The sequence below is a fragment of the Pan paniscus genome, chromosome 2, assembly GCF_029289425.2.
Source record: "Pan paniscus chromosome 2, NHGRI_mPanPan1-v2.0_pri, whole genome shotgun sequence".
In the NCBI taxonomy this organism is placed as follows: domain Eukaryota; kingdom Metazoa; phylum Chordata; class Mammalia; order Primates; family Hominidae; genus Pan; species Pan paniscus.
The window spans coordinates 136947786-136972643 of record NC_085926.1 but is presented as its reverse complement, the minus strand read 5'-3'; the positions used below and the strand labels follow the sequence as shown (position 1 = coordinate 136972643).

The following is a 24858-nucleotide window of genomic DNA, read 5'->3' as shown; positions in this document are numbered from 1 at the left end:
GGGAGTATTGTTTGAGCCCAGGAGACTGAGGCTGCAGTAAGCCAAGATCATGCCACTGCACTACAGTCTGGGTGACAGAGTGAGACCCTATCTCAAAACAAAACAAAAGACATCTAAGAAAACACAGTAAATATCATACTTAATGGTGAAAGGAGGAATGGTGCTTTCCTCCCTAAGATCGGAAAAAAGGCAAGGATTCCACTATCAATACTTCTACTCAATATTTTACTGGACATTCACGGCAGTGCAAAAAGAAAAGAAAAAGAAGTTAAAGGCATCTAGATTGGAAAATGAGAAGTAAAACTATATTTATTCTCAAATGATAAAACATTATATGTTGAAAATCCCAAGGAATCTACCAAAAAAATTCCAGAATTAATAACAAGTTTAGCAAGGTTGTACAATACAAGATCAAAATTGAAAAATCAACTGTATTTTCATATACTGGCAATGTTCTGAAAATGAAATTAGAAAACAATTCTATTCATAATACCATAAAAATAATAAAATACTTAGGAATAAATTTAACAAAATAAGTACAAGACTTGTACACTGAAAACAACAAAACATTGTTGAGAGAAATTACAGAAGATTTAAATAAATGGAAAATATTCCATATTCATGATTGAAAGACTCAATATTGTCAAGAAGGCAATTCTTGCCAAATTGATCTATAAAATCAGCACAGTCCTTATCAAAATCCAGTAGGTATCTTGTAGAAACTGACAAGCTGATCCTAAAATTCACATGGAAATGCAGAACACCCAGAATTACTATAATAATTTTTAAAAAGAATGACAAAGTTGGCTGGGTGCAGTGGCTCACACCCGTAATCCCAGCACTTTGGGAGGCCGAGGCGGGTGGATCACCTGAGGTCAGTAGTTCGAGACCAGCCTGGCTAACATGGTGAAACCCTGTCTCTAAAAACTACAAAATTTAGCTGGGTGTGGTCATGGGTGCCTGTAATCCCAGCTATTTGGGAGGCTGAGGCAGGAGAATTGCTTGAACCCGGGAGGCGGAAGTTGCAGTGAGCTGAGATTGCGCCACGGTACTCCAGCCTAGGTGACAGAGCGAGACTCCATCTCAAAAAAAAAAAAAAAAAAAAAGAATTACAAAGTTGACTTTCATTACTAAATTTCAACTCTTGCTCTAAAGACACAGTAATCAATACAGGGTGGTACTGTCCCAAGAATATAGATGAAAGAAACTGAACTGTGAGTCCAAAAATAAATCTTGGCGTTTATGGTCAATTTACTTTTCACAAAAGAGCTAAGTGCCAACTCAACCTGACATATGTAGAACAGTCAGTCCAATGACTGATGAATACACATGCTTTTAAAGTAAACATGGAACATTCTCTAGGATAAACTATATGTGAGGCCAATGTATCCATTCAATGTAAAAAGGATAGTCTTTTTAACAACGGGGTATACACCTTCAAAAAATAAACTTAAATTATTACTTCACACCATACACAAAAAAATTAACTCAAAATGGATCATACACCTAGATGTAAAAAATAAAACTGTTAATTTCTCGGAAAAAAAAGAAAGTCTTCATGAGCTTAGTTAGACAAAGTTCTTAGATATAACATCAAAAACACAATATATTATTTAAATATTTTAAACTTCATCAAAATTTAAAACTTTTGCACTTCAGAAGTCAACAATAAAAAAATAAATGCAATGAAGAAAGGATTTCCTGTTTAATAAATAGCACTAGGAGAACTGGTTAGCCATATGCAGAAAATTGAAACTGGACCCCTTTCTGACACCATATACAAAAATTAACTCAAAATGGATTAAAGACTTAAATGTAAAACTCCAAACTATAAAAACCCTAGAAGAAAATCTAGGCAATATCATTCAGGACATAGGTATGGGCAAAGATTTCATGACAAAAACACCAAATGCAATTACAACAAAACAAAAATTGACAAATGAGATTTAATCAAACTAAAGAGCTTCTGCACTGCAAAAGAAACTATCATCAGAGTGAAGAGACAACCTACAGAATGGAAGAAAATTTTTGCAATCAATCCATCTGGCAAAGGTCTAATACCTAGAATCTACAAGGAACTTAAACAAATTTACAAAAAAAAAAAAACAATAAAAAGTGGGCAAAGGACATGAACAGACACCTCTCAAAAGAAGACATACATGTGGCCAACAAACATGAAAAAAAAATCAACATCACTAATTATTAGAGAAATGCAAATCAAAATCACAATGAGATAGCATCTCACACCAGTCAGAATGGCTATTATTAAAAAGTCAAAAAACAATTGATACTGGTGAGGTTGTGGAGAAAAAGGAATGCTTTTACACTGTTGGTGGGAGTGTAAAGTAGTTCAACCATTGTGGAAGACAATGTGGCAATTCCTCAAAGACCTAGAGGCAGAAATACCATTTGACCCAGCAATCCCATTACTGGGTATATACCCAAAGGAATATAAATTATTCTGTTATAAAGATACATGCACACATATGTTCACTGCAGCACTATTCACAATACCAAAGACTTAAATGTTCATCAATGGGCATCAATGTGCTTTATCCAATGACAGACTTAATAAAGAAAATGTGATACATATACTCCACAGAATACTATGCAGCCATAAAAAGGAACGAGATCATGACCTTTGCAGGGACATGGATGGAGTTGGAAGCCATCACCCTCAGTAAACTAATGCAAAAACAGAAAACCAAATACTGCATGTTCTCACTTATAAGTAGGAGCTGAATGATGAGATCACATGGACACATGGGAGGGAATTACACACACTGGGGCCTGTCAGTCGGGGGGGCAGGGAGAGGGAGAGCATGAGAAAGAATAGCTAATGGATACTGGGCTTAATCCCCAGGTCATGGAATGATCTGTGCAGCAAACCATCACAGCACATGTTTACCTATGTAACAAACCTGCATATCCTGCACATATACCCCTGAACTTAAAAGTTGGTGGGTAAAGAAAATAAATGCAATATTTATAGAAAATATTTATAAGAAAAAAATTTTAATCCACAAATTAGGAGGAAATACACAGAAACCAGGTATCTGATAAAGGACTTGTGTCCAGAATACATGAAGAACTCCTATAATTCAATAATAAGACAAACAATTGAATTTTAAAATGGACAAAAATTTGAATAGACATTTAAGCATGGAAGATTAGCATGGCTAATAAACTCAGAAGATATTTAACATCATTAGTCCTCAGAAAAATCCAATTAAAACCACAGTGACATACCACAGCACACCCACTAGAATGACTACAATCAAAAAGCCAAACAATACAAGTGTTGGTAAGAATGTGAAGAGACAGGAGCCCTCATGTATTGCTGTTGGGAATCTAAAATGGTACAACCACTTTGCAAAATCATTTGGCAGGGATTTTTTTTAAGTGAAACATAAACTTGGCATTTGGGCCAGCAATTCTACTCCATGGAATATATCTAAGAGTCATGAAGACATGTCTACACAAAGACATGTATGTAAATGCTCATAGCAGCATCATTCATAATAGACAAAAATTGGAAATAATTCACCAGCTGGTAAACACATAAACAAAATGTAATGTATCCATGCAAAAGATACTATTCAGCAATTTAAACGACTTAAATACTGATACCACATACCACAACAAGGGTACAACTTAGATAACTGCTACAACTGGTTTAAGTCTCAAAAACAATACACTAAGTGAAAGAAGCAAGACACAAAAACCACGAAAACTGTATATGCCATCATTCCATTTATGTGAACCATCTAGTGGAAGGCAAATTTATAGAGATAGATAGAGGGATTCAGCAATTACCCAGGTCTGGAGAGTTGAGCAGGGATTATATGCAAACAGGCATGAAGGAACATTTTGAGTGATGGAAGTGTTCTAAAACTGGATTGTGGTGATGGCTGCACAACTCCATAAATTTACTGGTAATCATTAAATAGAAAAAATAAAAGTAACATCACCTGTAAAAAACAAATGACTATGGTGTACCCCAGAAAAGAACACAAGATTACTTGTTAGTATTCAAAGCCAGGCACGGTGGTTCACGCCTGTAATCCCAGCACTTTGGCAGGCCAAGACAAGACAATCACTTGAAGCCAGGAGTTTTAGATCAGCCTGGGCAAACTAGAAAGACCCTCTCTCTACAAAAAAAAGAATACAAAAATTATCTGGGTATGGTGGCACATGTCTGTAGTCATAGCTACTCAGGTGGCTGAGGCAGGAGGATTACTTGAGCCCAGGAGTTTGAGGCTGCAGTGAACTGCAATTATGCAGCTGCGCTTCAGCTTGGGCAACAGAGCCAGGCCCTGTCTCTAAAAAATAAAATAAATAAGTATTCAAGTAAAAAATGCACAAGTTTAATCTTATCATAAGGAAATATCAGAGAACTCCAAAATAAATATTCTATAAAATAACTATGTGTATTTTTCAAAAATATTAATCACATGCAAATTACAAAGGGCTAGGAAACTGTTCCAGATAAAAGGTAACTAGAGACATGACACTTGAAAATAATACATGATGTCAATATGCATCTTGTAGGCAAAAAAAAAGTAGGTATAGATAGAGAGATAAATAGAGATAGAGATACTTTAAAGATATTATTGGTACAATTGAAAAAATTGGAAAATGGACTGGATTATGTCCAGTATGGCATAAATGTCCAATTTTTCTGAATTTGAAAACTATACTAAAGTAATGTATGAGAATATTCTTGTTCTTACAAAGTATAAACTAAAATATTATAGAGGAAAGGGGCCTAATGTATACACCTTACTCAAATGGTTCAGGGAATAGATAGATAAGATTAGATAGATAGATAGAGAGAGAGAGAGATACATAGATAAGATCATGTGGTCTCTCTCTGAGAAACAGAGAATAATAAAATACATGTGGCAAAATATTAAAAATTGATAAAGGATAAATGAGAGTTCTTTGTAGTATTCTTGCAATGTTTCTACAAATTTGTAAATATTTCCAAATAAAGCATTAAAAGTTCAGTAATACAGAAAGAGACTGATACTTCTCTAAATGACATTTATTTCTGTGCAACAGCCAGTATTGTGCTTAATGGGCAAACATGAACAGTATCCTCACCAAAGCCTAGAACAAGAAAAAGATGCCGCTTTCCCACTATTATTTAACACTGTACTGAAGGTAATGGCCAACAGAATTAGATAAGAGATAGAAACTGAGGTATAAAACTTCAAAAGAAAATATTCTCATTGCAGACCATATAATTGTAAAACCTAGAAAATGACTGAAAAAATAGGAGAATTTAATGAGACAACTGAATACAAAATTAACACACAGAAATCACTGGCTTTCAATTATAACACGAAAGCTCTAAAGTTTGACTTCAGCCTATGTGTTTGGTAAAAATCTGCTACTTAGCTTCAGCTTCAGCCTCAGCCTTTGAAAGCCAAATAGGCAAATAGCTGCTTTAATAGTCAGTTTTGGCACCCTTAAAATAGTAAGGGATTAATGACGTTGTGTTCACACCAGCCATCATTTAATCTTTGTAATAGCATCAGCAATACCATGCCATTTGCCCCTACCTCAGTTATGTATTCAGGAAGTAAAGATAGCATAACATAATACACCAGAATTACAAATTACTGTGAGATAAGTGGAAAGAGAAGGAAACACTTTCATCTTCATTTTTCAGGAAAAGACAAAGGAGTTGCTGTACAACAGATTTTTGAAGTAGTCTTTTCTTGTACCCACATAAATTTTTCAAACAAGATATAGAAGGCTGTATTGCATGTAGAAAAAGGTCTCTTGAATAAAAGAGAGACGAGATAATGTACTTTGCAGATAGCAATACCAAATAGCATAAGCCCTAACATATTACAGGAAATTACCCATAATGCATTGCCATCCCAGGAAGAAAACAAAAACCCTATGCTGTGTTTGTAAATAATAGAAAAGAACCTTATCAAATCAACCTTGGATCGTGGGTTGGATGGGGAGTTAAGGAGAAACTACAACTTTAGCTACACTGTATAGATGTTTTTTAATGTATTCAGATATTATTACTTGTATGCATAAAAATAAACAAACTTTTAAAGCCACTTACTTCTGCACTATAGAAGATAACTGAGCCACCCTCATTACAGCCATTACCAAGGGCACTGTCTGGTCCAAGCCCTCAGCTTGAGCCTCAGGGTCTCAGATGAAGCAGCAAAGAATCAGAGTTCCCACCATCAGATGCCCCCTTCAGAAAGAAGAAACAAAATTATGACTAGACAATTATAACTCAACCCTCAACCAGATTCCTCTGGAGAACACATGGGAAACACCTGAGGCATATAAGATAAAGGAAGCAAACATCCAGCTTGGCCAAGATCTGCCTGAGCATGAAGGGGTTCAATATTGCAGGGAAAGGGTAAGTGAGAGAGTTCAGCTGTCCAGCAAGCCTGTGGACTGCTACAATCTGAACCACAGGAGAGCTCTTCTACCCGCACAAATCCTGACACTGGCATAGACAGTGAGTTACAGGCCCCATGAGGGCACTGCAGCAGACAAGCGACTTGCACTGGGTCACTCACCCTCCCATAAGACATGAGTGGTTGTGGCAGGGCATCATTTCAAGAGCACAGCCTTCATGGAACTGCATTCTGCCCTGGGAACAACAGTCCCCATACCTCCACATCCCAGGAGCTCCCACTGACATTCCCCAGAGTCCACTTTGACGGCTGCAGCAGCACAGCACTGGATGGACCCAAAGGTACTTCAGGGCTCTCAGTACTGTAGCCCACAGAGAGTTCCCAGTACTCTAGCCCACTACTTTCCAAAGAAAAGATGATCCAGTGCAACAAAAAGGCAGCCCCTGGGACAAAGGAATCCAAAGTTCACACTTTCCAGAGACCAAAGAGTTCATTGTCTGATGCTGTGAGAAGTGATCCCATGCCCAGCACTGGCACAAACTCTGTGCTCAACTTTGTAAGCATAGAATGAAATCCCCTTCCACCAGCAGAGTGTCCTCTGTGTTCAGGTTGTCCCATAGAAAATAAGACCCGTCTTCCCCCTCTGCACACCTGCTCCTGTTGCCACCAGAGGCTGGGGTGGGTGAACCAGAGGACTACCTGTCTATGGTGGTAAGTGGTGATTGCAACCCCACTGACCATGAGGTTTCTGTGCCCAGGCTTCTGCATGAAGGTAAAGCCCCCCACTACCATCACATGGTGCTATGCTGCTGTTGCAGAAAGCAGGAGAGCCTGAGCCCAGTATGTCTGGAATTACAGGGAGCAACCCCACACTACAGTCACCACCAGCACTGTTGAGGACCCAGAAGGTCCTCCAAATAAAGCTACTGCTATCATCCATACCACGTCAGCTGCCCAGGGACCCAAGAACCCACTCACCTGCCTGGCCCACTGCTGCCACTACTGGCATCCAAGTTAGCCATCTGGAGGCCAAAGAATCAGCCCACTGTTAAATATCAACAGTTGCCAGCACATATACTGCCATGGGACACAAAGACAGGCATGCTTAGCCCACCACTGTGGTCTAAGGCCTGGCTCACTTGGCTTCCCAGGTCCTAGCACAACTTCACCACACCCTCCATCAATAACTGCACCCTAACCCTCTGAGGAAATCACACAAAGCACTAATGCTGTTTACAGCCAAATAAATCATACAGAGATAACACTAGTGCACATACCTAGAATCAAAGTCAAAGTGCCCTACCCAACCAATACCACAGACACATCTTCAGGGAAAAGTCCTCCCCTTCAAAAGTACATTGAAAAATAGGAAGAAGCAACAGTTCACACCAGATGCACAGATGTCAACATTAGAACATAGGAAACATGAAAAAGCAAGGAAATATGACACTTGCAATGGAACACAATAATTGTACAGCAACAGATCTTAATAAAAAGGAAATCTTCAAAATTCTAGATAAATAATTCAAAATATTGATTCTAAAGTTCAGTCAGTTGCAAGAGAGTTCTGAAAAACAATACAAAGAATCAAAAGAACAATTCAGGATATAAACTAGCAATTTACCAGAGATATATATTTTTTAAAAGAACCAAATAGAAATTCTGGAACTAAATAAGTCATTGAAGGAAATATAAAATACATTTGAAAGCTGCAACAATAGACTAGATCAGACAAAAGCAAAAAAAAAAAAACCTAGTCAGACAAAAACTTAACAAAAAAATAATTTTTTTTTAATGAGAAAAGCTTTCATGACATTTGGGACACCACAAGACAACCAAATATACAAATTATCAGTATCATCAACGGCAAAGAGAAAAATGAAAAGATTAGAAAATCTATTCAATAAAATGAGAGATGAAAAATTCTCAAGTCTAGCAAGAGATTTAGACATTCAGATACAGGAGTCTCAATGATCCCTAGGCAGATACAATGCATAAAGGTCTCCATGATACATTATAGTCAGACTGCCTAAAGTCAAAGATAAAAACTAAATCCTAAAAACAGCAAGTAAAAACTGCATACCCGCCTATAAAGGAAACCCCATGCGACTGACAATGGATTTCTCAGCAGAAACTTTACAGTACAGAAGAGAATGGGATAATATACTCAAAGTACTGAAAGAAAAACAAAACTACCAAAGAAGAATACTATATTCAGTGAACCTAACCTTCAAAAATAAAGGAGAAATAAAGTCTTTCCCAGATAAGCAAATGCTGAGGGAATTTGTCACCACTAGACTGGCACTACAGTAAGATCAAGAGAGTCCTAAACCTGGAAGCAAAACAATGACATATACCATCATAAAAACACACAAAATTACAAAACTCACTGATGAAGCAATCACACAAAGAAGACAAAGGACTTAAATGGCAGCATTCCAGAAATCCACCAGACCACAATCCCTTACTATTTTGGCACCCTTAAAATAGTAAGGGATTAATGACATTGTGTTCACACCAGCCATCATTTAATCTTTGTAATAGCATCAGCAATACCATGCCATTTGCCCCTACCTCAGTTATGTATTCAGGAAGTAAAGATAGCATAACATAATACACCAGAATTACAAATTACTGTGAGATAAGTGGAAAGAGAAGGAAACACTTTCATCTTCATTTTTCGGGAAAAGACAAAGGAGTTGCTGTACAACAGATTTTTGAAGTAGTCTTTTCTTGTACCCACACAAATTTTTCAAACAAGATATAGAAGGCTGTATTGCATGTAGAAAAAGGTCTCTTGAATAAAAGAGAGAAGAGATAATGTACTTTGCAGATAGCAATACCAAATAGCATAAGCCCTAACATATTACAGGAAATTACCCATAATGCATTGCCATCCCAGGAAGAAAACAAAAACCCTATGACAAATAATAAGAGAAAAAGGGAAAAAGAATACATAAAACAACCAGAAAACAATTAACAATATGACAGGAACAAAGCCTCAATAACAATCTTGAATGTAAAACAGATTAAATTCTCTACTTAAAAGATATAGAATGGCTGCTTACAATAAATGCACCTTACAGTAAAGACACATATAGACTGAAAGTAAAGAGACTGAAAAAAGATATTCCATGCAAACAGAAACCAAAAGTGAGCAAGAGTAGCTATATTTATATCTGATAAAACAGACTTCAAGTCAAGAGCAGTAAAAAGAAAAAAAGATGATGAAGGTCATTGTATAGTTACAAAGGGATCAATCCAGCAAGAAGATATAACAATTCTAAATATCTATGCACCCAACACTGGAGCACCCAGAATTATAAAGCAAATATTACTGAATCTAAACAGAAAGCTAGACTGCAATATAATAATAGTGGACTTCAACACCCCATTCTCAGCATTACACAGATCATCTAGACAGAAAATCAACAAAGAAACATTGGATTTAAACTGGACTTTAAGACAAATGGACCTAAAAGACATTTACAGAACATTCTATCCAACAATTGCAGAATATACATTCTTTTCATTAGCAAATGAAACATTCTCCAAGATAGATTATATGTTAAGCCACAAAACAAATCTAAAAAATTTTTTAAATCAAAATCATATCAAGTATCTTCTCAGACTACAGTGGAACAAAACCACAAATTAATACCAAGAGGAACTTTGAAAATCATACAAATATATGAAAATTAAACGATGTGCTCCTGAATGACCATTGGATCCATAAAGAAATAAAATTTCTTGAAACAAATGAAAATGGAAACACAACATACCAAAACCTGAGGGATACAGCAAAAGCAGTGCTAAAGGAAATTTATAGCAATAAATGCCTAATCAAAAAAGGAGAAAGGTACAAATCCACAATCTACAACCCATCACAAGGAATTAGAAAAGCAAGAACAAGCTAATGTCAAAATTAGCAAAAGAAAAGAAATAATAAAGATCAGAGCAGAACTAAATGAAATAGAAACTAAAAATCCAACATAAAAAATCAACAAAATGAAAAATTTGTTCTTTGAAAAGATAAGCAAAATCGACAAACTGCTACCTACACTAAAAAGAGAGGTCACTGGCGATTCCTCAGGGATCTAGAACTAGAAATACCATTTGACCCAGCCATCCCATTACTGGGTATATACCCAAAGGACTATAAATCATGCTGCTACAAAGACACATGCACACGTATGTTTATTGCGGCAGTATTCACAATAGCAAAGACTTGGAACCAACCCAAATGTCCAACCATGATAGACTGGATTATGAAAATGTGGCACATATACGCCATGGAATACTATGCAGCCATAAAAAAGGATGAGTTCATGTCCTTTGTAGGGACATGGATGAAATTGGAAATCATCATTCTCAGTAAACTATCGTAAGGACAGAAAACCAAACACCACATGTTCTCACTCATAGATGGGAATTGAACAATGAGAACACTTGGACACAGGAAGGGGAACATCACACTCTGGGGACCGTTGTGGGGTGGGGGGAGGGGGAGAGATAGCATTAGAAGATATACCTAATGCTAAATGACGAGTTAATGGGTGCAGCACACCAGCATGGCACATGTATACATATGTAACTAACCTGCACATTGTGCACATGTACCCTAAAACTTAAAGTATAATAATAATAATAAAAATAAATAAATAAAACTAAAAAAAAGAGAGGACACTCAAATAAAATCAGAAATGTAAAAGGAAACATCACAACTGATACCACAGAAATACAAAAGACCATCAGAAACTATTATAAACAACTACATGCTGACAAACTGGAAAACCTAGAGGAAATGGACATATTCCTGGACACATACAATCTGCCAAGATTAAATTAGGAAACAATAGAAAACCTGAATAGACCAATAATGAGTAGTGAGATTGAATCAGTAATAAAAAGTCTCACAACAAAGAAAAGTCCAAGATCTGATGGATTCACAGCCAAATTCTACCAAATATACAAAGAAGTAATACCAATCCTCCTGAAACTATTCAAAAAAATTGAAGCGGAGGGAATTCTCCCTAACTCATTACATAAGTGCAGCATCACCCTGATAGCAAAATCAGACAAGGACACAACAAAAAAGAAAATGACAGGCCCATGTCCCTAATGGACTTAGATGCAAAAATCCTCAACAAAATACTAGCCAACCAAATCCAATAGCACATTTAAAAAAAAAAAAATACACCATGATCAAGTGGAATTTATATAAAGGATTCAAGGATGGCTCAACATATGCAAATCAACAAATGTGATACAACCGGTCAACAGAATGAAGGATAAAAATCATATGATCATCTCAATAGATGCAGAAAAAGTATTTGATAAAATTCAACATCTCTTCATGATAAAAACTCTCAACAAACTAGGCACAGAGGAATATACCTCAAAATAATAAACGCCATATGCAACACACCCACAGCTAACATTATACTGAAGGGGGAAAAATTGAATGCCTTTCCTCCGGGGACTGGAACAAGACAAGGATGCCCATTTTCACCACTCCTATTCAACATAGTACTGGAAGTTCCAGCCAGATAAATCAGGCCAGAGAAAGAAAGAAAAGCTATCTGATGTTGTATTTTGGGTATCTGTCCCCTCCAATTCGCATGTTGAAATTGGATCCCCATTGTTGGAGGCAGGGCCTGGTGGGAGGTGTTCAGGTCATAGGAGCAGATCCCTTATGAATGGTTTGGTGCCATCCTTGCAGTAATCAGTGAATTCTTGCTCTATTAGTTCCCACAAAATCTGATTGTTAAAAAGAGCCTGCCACCTCCCTTCTCTTTCTTTCTTCGTCTCACCATGTGATATCTGCTCCTCTTCATCTTCCACCATTTGTGAAAGCACCCTGATAACCCTCACCAGACACAGATGCTGGTGCCATGCTACTGCAGAACCATGAGCCATATAAACAAACCTCTTTTCATTGTAAATTACCTAGAATCAGGTAGTCTTTTATAGCAATGCCAAATGGCATTGATCATGGATATCATAGCAATGCTATATGATCCAAATTGGAAAAGAGAAAGTAAAATTGTCCCTCTTTGCTGATAATATGATCTTATATCTAGAAAAACCTAAAGATTGCACCAAAAAAACTCCTTACATTTGATAAATGAATTCAGTAAAGTTGCAGGATACACAATCAACATACAAAAATCAGGAGCATTCCTATACACCAATAATGATCTAGCCAAGAAAGAAATCAAGACGGCAATCCCATTTGCAATAGGTACTAAAAAAAATTAGGCTAGGCGCAGTGGCTCACGCCTGTAATCCCAGCACTTTGGGAGGCCAAGGTGGGAGGAATACCTGAGCCCAGGAATTTGGGACCAGCCTGGGCAACATGGTGAGACCCCATCTCTATTTTTTTAAAAAAGAAAAGAATAAAGAATAAAATAAAATAAGATACCTAGGAATAAATGTAACCAAGAAGGTTAAAGATCTCTACAAAGAGAACTACAAAACACTGATAAAAAAATTGAAGATCATACAAATGGAAAAACATGCCACGCTCATGGATCAGAAGAACTAGTACCCTTAAATAATCACATTGGCCAGGCACAGTGGCTCATGCCTATAATCCAAGCACTATGGGAAGTTGAGGCAAGAGGATCACTTGAGACGAGGAGTTCAAGACCATCTTGGGAAACATAGTGAGACTCCATCTCTACAAAAAATTTTAAAGGTTAGCTGGATGTGGTGGCACACACTGGTAGTCCTAGCTTATCAGGAAGCTGCGGTGGGAGGATCACTTGAGCTCAGGAGTTTGAGAGTGCAATGAGCTGTGATCATGCCGCTTCACTCCAGCCTGAGCAACACAGTAAGACCCTGTCTCTAAATAAAATTAAATAAAATATAAAATGACCATATTGCCCAAAGCAATCTACAGATTGAATGCAATCCCTATTGAAATACCATCATTCTTCACAGAATTTGAAAAAAAAATCCTAAAATTTATATAGAAACAAAAATGAGCCCAAATAGCCAAAGTCCTCAGCAAAAAGAAAAAAGCTGCAAGCATCAATCAAATTACCTGACTTAAAAATATATTACAAGGCTATAGTAACCAAAACAGCAGGATATAGATATAAAATAGACACATAGACCAATGGAACAGAATAGAGAACCTGGAAATAAAGCCACCATATTTACAGCCAACTGCTCTTCAACAGAGCTGACAAGAACTTACAATGGGGAAAGGGCACCTTCCTCAATAAACGGTGCCGGGAAAATAGGATAGGTACATGCCGAACAATAAAGCTAAACCCCTATCTCTCACCATATACAAAAGTTAACTCAAAATGGATTAAAGACTTAACTGTAAGACCCAAATCTACAAAATTACTGGAGAAAACTTTCCTGGACATTGGTCTAGACAAAGAATTTATCACTGAAACCTCAAAAGCATAGAAAACGAAAAAATAGACAAATGGGACTTAATTAAATGAAAAAGCCCCTGCACAGCAAAAGAAATAATCAACAAAATGAAAAGGCAACCTGTTGAATGGGAGAAAATATTTGCAAGCTATTCATTCTACAAGGGACTAATAGATAAAATATACAAGGAACTCAAATAGCTCAACAAGAAAAAAATTGTCCCATTAAAAAGTGGGCAAAGGATATGGATAAACATTTCTCAAAAGAAGACATACAGCCAACCAGTATATGAAAAAAATGCTCAACATTAATCACCAAGAAAATGAAAATCAAAACCACAATAAGATATCATTTTACCCCAGTCAGAATAGCTATTATTAAAAAGACAAAAAATAACAGATGTTGGTGAGGATTCAGAGAAAACAGAACTCTTGTACACTGTTTGTGGGAATGTAAACTAGTATAGCCACTATAGAAAACAGTATGGAGATTTCTCAAAATACTAAAAATAGAATTACCATTCAATCCAGCAATCCCACCACTAGGTATCTACCCAAAGGAAAAGAAATCAATATGTCAAAGAGATACCTGCACTCACATGTTTACTACAGCACAATTCACAATAGCAAAGATATGGAATCAACCTAAATGTCTATCAATGGATGAATGGATAAAGAATATATGAGATATATATATATATATATATATATATATCTGTCACAGTATATGGCATTCTCCCCATTTTACATATAAAGAAACTGAAGTTTAGGAGAGGTGAAGTGACTTGCCCATGATCACCCAATCAGACTGTGGCTGGCCAGGAGAGAAAACCAGATGTGTCTGCTCCAGGACCCCCGCTAACTACTTCTGTCCTGGAGCAGGACCACATTCACTTGGAAAGAGAGCTCACAGGGAGGATTTGGAGCAAGCAGAGTGTTGGGTTAAATCACAAGGCCCAGGACACTGAGGAGCTCTCAGGTGAGACCGCTGAGGTCAGGAAAGCAGCAGACAGGAGGTGGCACCACTCAAGCCACAGGCGCCACCCTGCTCAGAGCTGGAGGCCTAGCCAGGAACCCCGAGCCCCGACCCCCTCCCAGTATACTGACAGAATCTGTGCTTGCCCATCTACCCCATACATCATGACACGTCCACCCTTGCTTCTGAATGGTGCCCCCACTGTTCTCTGCAAGAAGGTTCAAGGGTCTAGACAACTCTACTGGACCAAAGCAGGCAGTTTCCTGCAGGCTCCACCCCCACCGCCTTCTGCCTGCATGCTTGCGCTGAGCTGCTGTTTCTTTCACCTAGGAGCTGGAGGCGGGTTCTGGCTGCACCCACACTCTCCTGGCGGGAGGTGTCCGCAGGAACCACAGGTTCCCAGCAGGGCCACCATCCAACACAGCCCTGGACCCTGGTTACCCCGGCCAGTGCCTAGTCTCAGGCCACTCGATCCCAGGAGAATTCCCCACCACGCAACCACTGGACAGCCACCGGAAATCCACCCGAAGCGGGCCAGCTGTGCTAAGAAAAGCATTGAACACAGCCAGAAAGTTGGAGTTCCCTCCATAACACTGACACCAACAAGCAGGTCCCTGATCACAAGCATAAGGCGCCGGGCTTCATGAACTCCTCAACTGAGAAATGAAAACAAGTTCAATGATCTTGAACTTTGGAGTAAAATAGAATTTTTTAGAGGTGCTCACATAGATTACCTAATCCCCACGTTCCAAGAATTGTAATTCAGTCGCTCTGGGATGGGGCAAATAATCTGCATTTTCCATGAACCTACCAGAGGATGACAGTGCCACCAAGTGATGACAGACCACTGTCCAGCAAGAGAGACTTGATTTAAATGTAAAGACTATCCAAAGGAATGCTATGCAACCCTAAAAAAGAATAAATTTTGTAGAAAGGGGAGGGAGATAAATAACATGTATGAGATTTGCTTTTAAATGCCCAAGAATATTTTGGAATGATAAAATGTAATAATGGTTCCCGCCAAGGTGGGATCATCACATGCTTAGCAAATATGTCAGGAAATGCTTTGTTGTCCCCTGTAAGCACTTGAAAATATTACTATTCCAAAATCAGTGCTGAGTATTTTCTCCTATTAACACTAGTTGAGCTACACCTTCCCTTTTACCGCCTGGACACGTGACGTAGAGGTGCCTTTCAGCTGACACAGGTCAAAAACGCTGACATTGGGTAGGTCTATCACCTTAAATGGAGCTGGACAAGCCAGACCCCGCTCTGGTAGTTACTGGCTCTTGGGCAAGTTGGCTAACCTTTCTGCATGACATTTTCATCATCCATAAATTGGGCTAAAACAGATAGACCTCAGAGCTGTAGTTGAGGTCAAATTAGATAAAGTTAACCATACTTCAGCTGATTGTAGTATAATAGAGTCGGCCCTCTGGATCCACGGGTTTCGAATTCGCAGATTCAACCAACAGAAGACCAAAAATATTCGGGAAAAAAAAGGAAAATAACACAACAAAAAATATATATCACTTTGGGAGGCCAATGCAGGTGGATCAAAAGGTCAGGAGATCGAGACCATCCTGGCTAACACGGTGAAACCCCGTCTCTACTAAAAATACAAAAAAAATTAGCCGGGTGAGATGGCGGGTGCCTGTAGTCCCAGCTACTCGGGAGGCTGAGGCAGGAGAATGGCGTGAACCCGGGAGGCGGAGCTTGCAGTGAGCCGAGATCCTGCCACTGCACTCCAACCTGGGCGACAGGGCGAGACTCCGTCTCAAAAAAAAAAAAAAAAAAAAAAAAACCATACATATAAGGTCAGGCACAGTGACTCACGCCTGTAGTCCCAGCACTTTGGGAGGCCAAGGCGGGTGGAATGCTTGAGCCCAGGAGTTCGAGTCCAGCCTGGGCAATATGGCAAAACCCCGTCTCCACAAAAAATACAAAAATTAGCCGAGTGTGGTGGCACATGTCTGTAATCCCAGCTTGTCAGGAAGCTGAGGTGGGAAGATCACCTGAGCCCAGGAGGTGGTGGTTGCAGTGAGCAGAGATTGCACCAAAGCACTCCAGCCTGGGCAACAGAATGAAACCCCATCTCAGAAACAAACAAACCATATATATATGAAACTCTGTGTAGCAACCAGGGGTATAGCATTTACATTGTATTAGGTACTATAAGTATTCTAGAGATGCTTTAAAATACACGGAAGGATGTAAGTGATATGCAAATGTACACCATTTTATATGAGACTTGAGCATCTGTAGATTTTGGTATCCATGCGGGAGTCCAGGAACCAATCCTCCAGGGATATCAAGGGAAGACTGTAATTACTATAGTACCAACTATCGTAATAAACAGATAATGCAGGACCTGCCATTGTCACGTAGGATCTCAGCTTTACTCTCCCTTCCAAGGCCCCTAAAAGGATATTACATCGATGTACAAGATAGGAGAACCCCAAAACGCACGCCACTATTCGTCAATAGCAACGCGCAGGGCACTTCCGGGACGGGGCCTGGGAGTATGGGTTTAGGATTCGGTGTCCTGGTTTGGCACTCCACTAGTGTTACTTGAACCTGAATCGCTCTTCAACTCCGCGTCTGACGTCAACGCAAAGGACAAGAACTTGATACTGGAAGCCAGGCCCTAGAGCGGCACAGATGCTCGGCCCCCTAGCGGCCCGTAAGAGTATTTCCCCAGCGTGACCGACCAACCACAGCGACCGACCAACCACAGCCACCGACCAACCACAGCCACCGCTATTGGGCAGCAGGTGTACCTCCGCCTCTAGGGCGGGTCCTCCAGGGGGCAGAGGATTGCGTGACATTTTGCGACTTCGGTTCCGCTGCCGTCATTTACAACATAATTGGCTTTGCAGTGCGCATCCGGGTCTGCGTCAGGAAGCCCCAAGTTTCCATCGTGCGAGGCTCCCCCAGCAGCATCGACTCCGATCTCCGGGAGGCGCCCCCAGAGCTCCGAGGACTCGCCCCGCGTCGCGCGGTCCTGCTGACACCTGTTACCTCAAAGAGGACTTCGCCGCCCCGAGCCCCCCGCCCTCACGTCCCCTGCCAGGCCCAGGAGCGCCGTCCGCAGCGCCGTCGAGGTGATGGGCAGCCGGCCCTGCAGCCCCAGCGCCTGCCTTGCGCCCTGGGGGGGACAGCAGCCAGGAGGACCAGGCCCTGCCAAGCGCAGCCGATTGGAGGAGCCCGCGGGCCCCGAATCCCGCGCGGCGCCCAGCCCGGAAGACCCGGCGGGGACCCCGGCCGTGGACGCGCTCACCTCCATGGTGGTCCTGGACGCGGGCTGTGCCCTGCGTGTGCCCCTGGACGACGTCGACCTGGTGCTGGAGCTCGCGCCAATGTCGGTCCTGCGAGTGTCTCTTGGTGGACACACCCTCATCGTGATCCCCGAGGTCCTCCTGAGCTCCGTCGACGAATGCTCAGGAGCGCAGGGCGACTGGTCTGCCGGCCTGGAAGTGGACGTTTTCCTGGGCGCTCACGGGGAAGACGTCGTCGTCGAGCAGGAAGTCTTCTGCGCATCTGTCCCAGAGATCGCTGCCGAGGAAGAGGCCTACGAGGAGGACGCGGACTCTGAGTTCCCGGAGCTCTGGATGGACTCCGCAGCCGGCTCAGCCGCTGGGCTCTACCCCTCCGCTAGAAGTATGTTCAGCCCCTACCGGGAGGGCCCCATCCGAGGGCCCTGTGCTCTGGCCCCCAACCCCAGTTCAGAGAGACGGTCTCCACGCCCCATCTTCGACCTGGAATTCCATCTTCTGGAGCCTGTCCCCAGCTCACCTCTCCAACCTCTACCTCCCTCTCCGAGTCCAGGTCCCCACGCGCGCCCGGAGCTCCCAGAGCGCCCTCCGTGCAAGGTCCGAAGACGCCTGTTCCAGGAATGAGTTGCCTCCCACAATCCCTTGCCACCCTGCTGGGCTCCAGGAGACTGTCTCCTGATAGCCGTTGTGTGTATGTTGCGCAACCTACAAGGATCTCGGAGAGTGGATAACGGATAGATGCTTTTTTGATACAGGCTGCGTTGCAGAATTTTGGATCAGTGGCTGACTTAGAAAGTCTGGAAAAAAAGATCCTCCTCCTCAGCATAAAAATACGCTAGTTGAAATACAGTCTACTTTCAGACTGTGAGATTGCTGCTTCGGGCCTGTTTTGTTTGGAAGTCACCCCTAGGCAGCTCCATTCCCCCTGGTTTTGCTTTAAACCTCAGTTCCAGCACATTTCTCTAAAAATCCGCCCTTTCCCCAGCACGTTACCATGGCACACCTTTTCTCCCAAGTTAACTTACTACATTTATTTTGTTTAATGGGTTTTGGCCCTAGTCTCTGGGCTAGTTTATGACGACCTTCTCAACATGGAATTTTTCCCTATGGTGGCCTGAGCCCTTTTGGGTGATCTTGCTCATAGTTGTACCTGGACAAATGTTTGTTGTTTGCAAAACAGACCGAACTGGGAATAATGATCATGTACCCTCCTTTTTTTCATGATTGGTTTAGCAAATTGTTTATGTTATTGGGCTTTATTTCCCCCCTAATTCTTAGAGCCAGCTCTTTTCCATTCATTTCTTCTTCTATGTTTTTAATATAATTATTTTATCCTGGAAAAGCTTATAATTCTAAGACTCTGTGTGTGTATGTGTGTGTGTGTTGTTTGTTTGTTTGTTTTTTGAGACAAGAGTTTCGCTCTTGTTGCCTAGGCTGGAGTGCAATGGCACAATCTCAGCTCACTGCAACCTTTGCCTCCCAGGTTCAAGCAATTCTCCCACCTCAGCCTCCCAGGTAGCTGGGATCACAGGCATGCGCCACCACACACGACTAATTTTGTATTTTTAGTAGAGACGGGGTTTCACCATGTTGGCCAGGCTGGTCTCGAACTCCTGACTTCAGGTGATCCATCCACCTCAGCCTCCCAAAGTGCTGGGATTACAGGCACGAGCCATCGCACCCAGCCGGAAATAATTTGTTTCTTAGGTTGATGTATCAAATGCAATTACTGAATTTCTTTAATGGTGTATGTGTAGATTCTCGATTGATTGATTGATTGATTGATAAAAACAATATCTCCAAATAATGAGAATATTGTCTTTTTTGACAAGCTTCATACATCTTATTTTTCTTTAATCTTTTTTATATTGGACATTACTTCAAGTCCAGGTTGAACAGTATGGTTAATATGGGCATTCCTGTTTTATGCCTTGTGTTAATGCTTCTAAATTTTACCATAAAGTATGATCTTTACATGGTTGTTAGATAACCCTTAATCTATTGAAGCAGTTAATTTTCAGTCTTTCAGATCATGAAAAACTGTTGAATTTTTGCTTTGTTTTTGCCTAAGTTACTACAAAGATGTTATCAAGTTGTTTTAAATGTTGACATTTAATTATTTGTGTGCATACAATAATACAATACAATAGCTAGATGGAACCTTTGGGCCACGAGAGTACGTACAGAAACCTGGCAAGAGCGCTAATGAGACCAGGCTTTGGGCTTCAGGGATTTAAAACAACTGGATGCTTTATGAGGACTTGAGAAGACACAAGTGGAAGGAGAAAGGCAGTAACTGTAGGGTGCATTTAAGGTTTTAAATGTTAAAAATTTAAGAAACTTTTTTTTCTGTATGCATAAGATGACTTTTGTAATTTCTTTCTTAATCAACTCGTGGTGATTTGTGCTAATAGAATTTCTAACTACTAAGTATCTTTGCATTTCTGCTATTCTACAGTATTTTATATGATTCTAACTCCACCTTGGTTTGTTTTTTGCCTTTTTTTGAATGTTTAGTTTGTTTGTTTTACATAACCATATACAGCACTAATTTTTTTTATTATACTTTAAGTTCTGGGGTACATGTGCAGAATGTGCAGTTTTGTTACATAGGTATACATGTGCCATGGTGGTTTCCTGCACTCATCAACCCGTCATCTACACTAGGTATTTCTCCTAATGTTATCCCTCCCCTATCTCCCCACCCACCGACAGGCCCCAGTTTGTGATGTTTCCCTCCCTGTGTCCATGTGTTCTCATTGTTCAACTACCATTTATGAGTGATAGCATGCGGTGTTTGGTTTTCTGTTCTTGTGATAGTTTTTTTTTTTTTTTTTTTTTTTGAGACGGAGTCTCGCTCTGTCGCCCAGGCTGGAGTGCAGTGGCGCGATCTCGGCTCACTGCAAGCTCCGCCTCCCGGGTTCACGCCATTCTCCTGCCTCAGCCTCCCGAGTAGCTGGGACTACAGGCGCCCGCTACCACGCCCGGCTAATTTTTTGTATTTTTAGTAGAGACGGGGTTTCACCGTGTTAGCCAGGATGGTCTCGATCTCCTGACCTCGTGATCCGCCCGCCTCGGCCTCCCAAAGTGCTGGGATTACAGGCGTGAGCCACCGCGCCCGGCCCTTGTGATAGTTTATACAGCACTAATTTTAAAATGTCATTATTTTGCCAGGTTCGCCTCATTTTTATAATGAAATAAATTATTGCTGATAAAGTTAAAGCCAATGAGATGCTAGGTTTTTTTTCTGTTGAATATCAATAATTATTATTTAGATTTTCCAACATGCTTTACCATTTAATTTGCTCACTTTCTATTCCTGCATTCCACTCCTTTATTCTGGCCTCATTTGTCTTCCTTCCATGGTATACTTTTAAAGAATTCTTTCAGCCGTGGTTTATGTGGTAAATCTTGGGTTCGTATGTCTGCAAATATTTAAATTACACCTTCAAACTTGTAGTATTATAGCTGGGTTTGGAATTCTAAAATAAATCCTATACTCTCTCACTACTTTAAAGATAATTCTATTATTTTACATGACATTTATTGTTGCAGGTGAGAAGTTGTCATTTGCATTGCCATTCCTTTAACAGGATTAGGCTGCTTACACTAGTATTTTTCTTGACTTTGATGCCCTATGGTTTCATTAAACCTGATGTGTTTGTTGGTAGACTTTTGCCAGCTGCAACTCAGTGAACTTTCTATAGATGGGAAGTTAATTCTTCCATAAGATCTCAAAAAATATATATCTCTTGCACATTTAAACCTCTCTCCAATCTCTGAAACTCCTAATAGAGAAATTGTGCTGCTTAATCAATGCCCTCTCCCAGATCTCTTAATATCTATATTTTCATATCCTGTATCATAGCACACTTTCGCTCTTCCAATTAACTGAATCTGTCATTGTCTGTTTTCAGAATTCATTTATTGTTCTTTATAAGACTTTATTTCAAATACTGCATTTTTCATTTTTAAGACTTCTGATTACTTGGGTTTTTAATATCTATATGCTCTTATTTCACAACTTCTGATCAATGTCATATAAATTTTTCTAGTTTCACGGATGTTATCTCCTCCTTTATCTCTAGAAGAAATTAAACATTCTTATTTTAAATTCTATATTAATTAGCTCAATAATTATATTTCCTCAGGCATAACATCTCCAATTATTTGATAGCATTTAATGACACTGATTTTCCCCTGGGCAAAAATTTGGTATGTGGACATATTTTGAATGTGCATTCGTTTTCTGTTCCAAATTTGTTTTGTTTTTTAGAGACAGGGTCTCACTCTGTCTCTCAGGCTGGAGTGCAGTGCTCACTGCAGCCTTGACCTCTCATGCTCAAGCAATCCTCCCATCTCAGCCTCCCCAGTAGCTGGGGCTACAGGAACATGCCACCACACCTGGCTAATGTTTTATATTTTTATTTTTTGTAGAGAGAATCTTCTCTGTTGCCCAGGCTGATCTCAAACTCCTGGGCTCAAGCGATCCTCCTACCTTGGCCTCCCAAAGTAGTGGGATTACAGGCATGTCTGCTCCTTATTTGAATTTTACATTTGCCTCTTTCTTGCTCCCTAGGAGTCAAGACTCAGAGCCAAACATTATGGAGCTCATATGATTTGCAACTCAAAAATCACAGTTCCCATCCTCAAGTAATCATACATGGCCCAACTTCCAATTTCAATGCAGTAGTGACACTGGGCTGGACTGTCCGTAGTCCCAATCCCATCAAGACTGCTGGGAGTATTAGCAGCTAAATTCAGTTGTTCTCCAGGAATTACCCTCAGCCTCTGTGGGTAATTCATGCCAATAACTGTTCAATTAGAGGGTATACAGGCCCAGCTCACTTGCTTTAAGTTGAGACAACTCTGAAGAATCATCCCAATTCTAGGGCTCTCAGTGAGTTGGCTGAGGCTTTGTTGCAGCTGCATCCCAGTTCAATCCTCCATCTGTCCTGTCATATTTTCTTTGTTCCCCAAAATTTCTGCATGCAAATCTCCATTGCAAAGTCTTCCCAAGCCAATTTAAGATAGCTGGTGCCAGGGGCTGTCATAGGAAGTAGCCACTAAAATGGATTTCAGAGCTAAGTCATGGAGCATGAATAGCCCATGGCATGTTACAGGAAAGCAAATAAGATCTTAATCAATGGCAAACTAACTGGGAATGTGGAAGAAGGCAATATACTGGCATTGGCAGAATCCCAGGCATTAGAAAAATTGGGGGCACAGAGTAATTATATGCATGATAGTTATAAATAATGGGGAATTGAATAGCTGTTTCTGGGACAATAAATGCATTTGAGAAAGAAAGTGAAAGTCGGAGGGTGATTAACTACCAATAAAACCCAAATATGAAATCTAGACACATTCCTTGGCAGCATACAAATAGCCTTTCATCTCCTGTAGCTAACGGGGGGAAACACAAATGAGGATCTGGCCCAGAGTTTACTGCAAGGATAGTGGCAGTATAAAGGCTGAATCCTCAAACTAGGAAAGTCTGTAATGGTAAGGTCCCAGCCCAGACTGAGCCCTGAAACATTGGATGAAGATAACCAAGTAGATTCACTTGAATATCTTGAATCCCAAACCCCCTTCAATCCTCTTGGCCTGTAGAAGTGGCCTACTCCTCTCTATTAAAGGTTGGCACTCCATCCTTGCATAAGATGTTGCAGAAGCCTCTGCCTAGCAAGATAACATGCACCCACCTCGAGAACTACCTTCACCTCCTCTTTGCCACAGGCCAGTAACTAAAGCATGTTATAACCCAGCCAGGGAAATACTGGCCTGTAACTAAGGAAAGGGGCTCTATATGCCCTAGAATTGCTGTGGTTGTCACCCAACATATACCAGCAGGAGTCAAGTATAAGAGTGAGAATGCTGGATGTTAGCCTAGAGAAGGGAGAGTTTCTCAATTTAGAAGCACTCTCCCAAGATACATGATTTAACACCGTAGCAAGGATGCTGTAAGAGAGTGCTAACAATCTGATGGGTGGATCTTGCAGGGTTAGAGAAAAAGATGTCCCATACTACGTTAAGTAGGAATGCCATAACTGCCAAGGCAGACAGCAGAGAAAAGGATCAAAACATCCAGAGAAATGGATATGATACAGTGCACATACTACCTAAGGCTGTAAAATACATCAGCTACTATGATGTGTGGGAGGGCCTCAAGGGACATTGCATAACAAACAAATGCCCTAGAGAGGCACTGGGGTCATTGAGAAACCCAGTAGGCCAAGGTAAGGGCAGGAAATGCCATTAGAGAGCTGAACTCCTTGGTAGCCAAGGGGATAATGGGATCTGAGAGACTGAAAATACAAATGAACAATGTCCAGACCACACATGACAGTAGAAATCTTACCCATAACCTCTGCAGCAACTATCCCAGAAGCCAAACCATAGTCTCTGCAGTAACTGGCCCCAAAATGGTCCAGACTTGTTCAATAACTGCCAGGTGTTCTAATTTTCACCCTCACTTCCAACTCAGGACCAACCAGAAAAAGCCAAATATGCTATGCCTAAGATACAAGGTGCACAAACCAACCAATCACATAGGATGCCCCACTTCTAGTTAGTCCACCTCCAGCTTCCCTATGCCAGCAACTTCCAAGCAGACATATCTGAAGCCTTCCCCTTTTTCACTATAAAATTTTCCAACTCACCTGCCTGCCAATAAGTCTCTATCAAATGCAAGTGATGGGGCTAACTCCCTTGCTATAGAAAGCTCTAAATAAATCGCCTCTGCTTGTTCCCATTTAGGTGGTCTTCGCTTATTTTCCATTTTTTTTGTGAGATATGGTACACACAGCCCAGTGTGG

At 40.6% G+C, this 24858-nt stretch overlaps 1 protein-coding gene across 1 annotated transcript; it reads left to right on the top strand.

Annotated features, from left to right (window-relative positions):
* The first annotated feature begins 17625 nt into the window (after nucleotides 1-17625).
* Nucleotides 17626-21329, top strand: PRR23C (proline rich 23C). Its single transcript, XM_034957502.3, has one exon. The coding sequence runs from the start codon at nucleotides 17873-17875 to the stop codon at nucleotides 18662-18664; it is 792 nt and encodes a 263-aa protein (XP_034813393.2). The 5' UTR covers nucleotides 17626-17872; the 3' UTR covers nucleotides 18665-21329.
* Nucleotides 21330-24858: the final 3529 nt, after the last annotated feature.

Bases quoted from the DNA above. Each gene is read 5' to 3' on its own strand.
- PRR23C (XM_034957502.3), top strand. From the start codon at position 17,873: ATGGGCAGCCGGCCCTGCAGCCCCAGCGCCTGCCTTGCGCCCTGGGGG.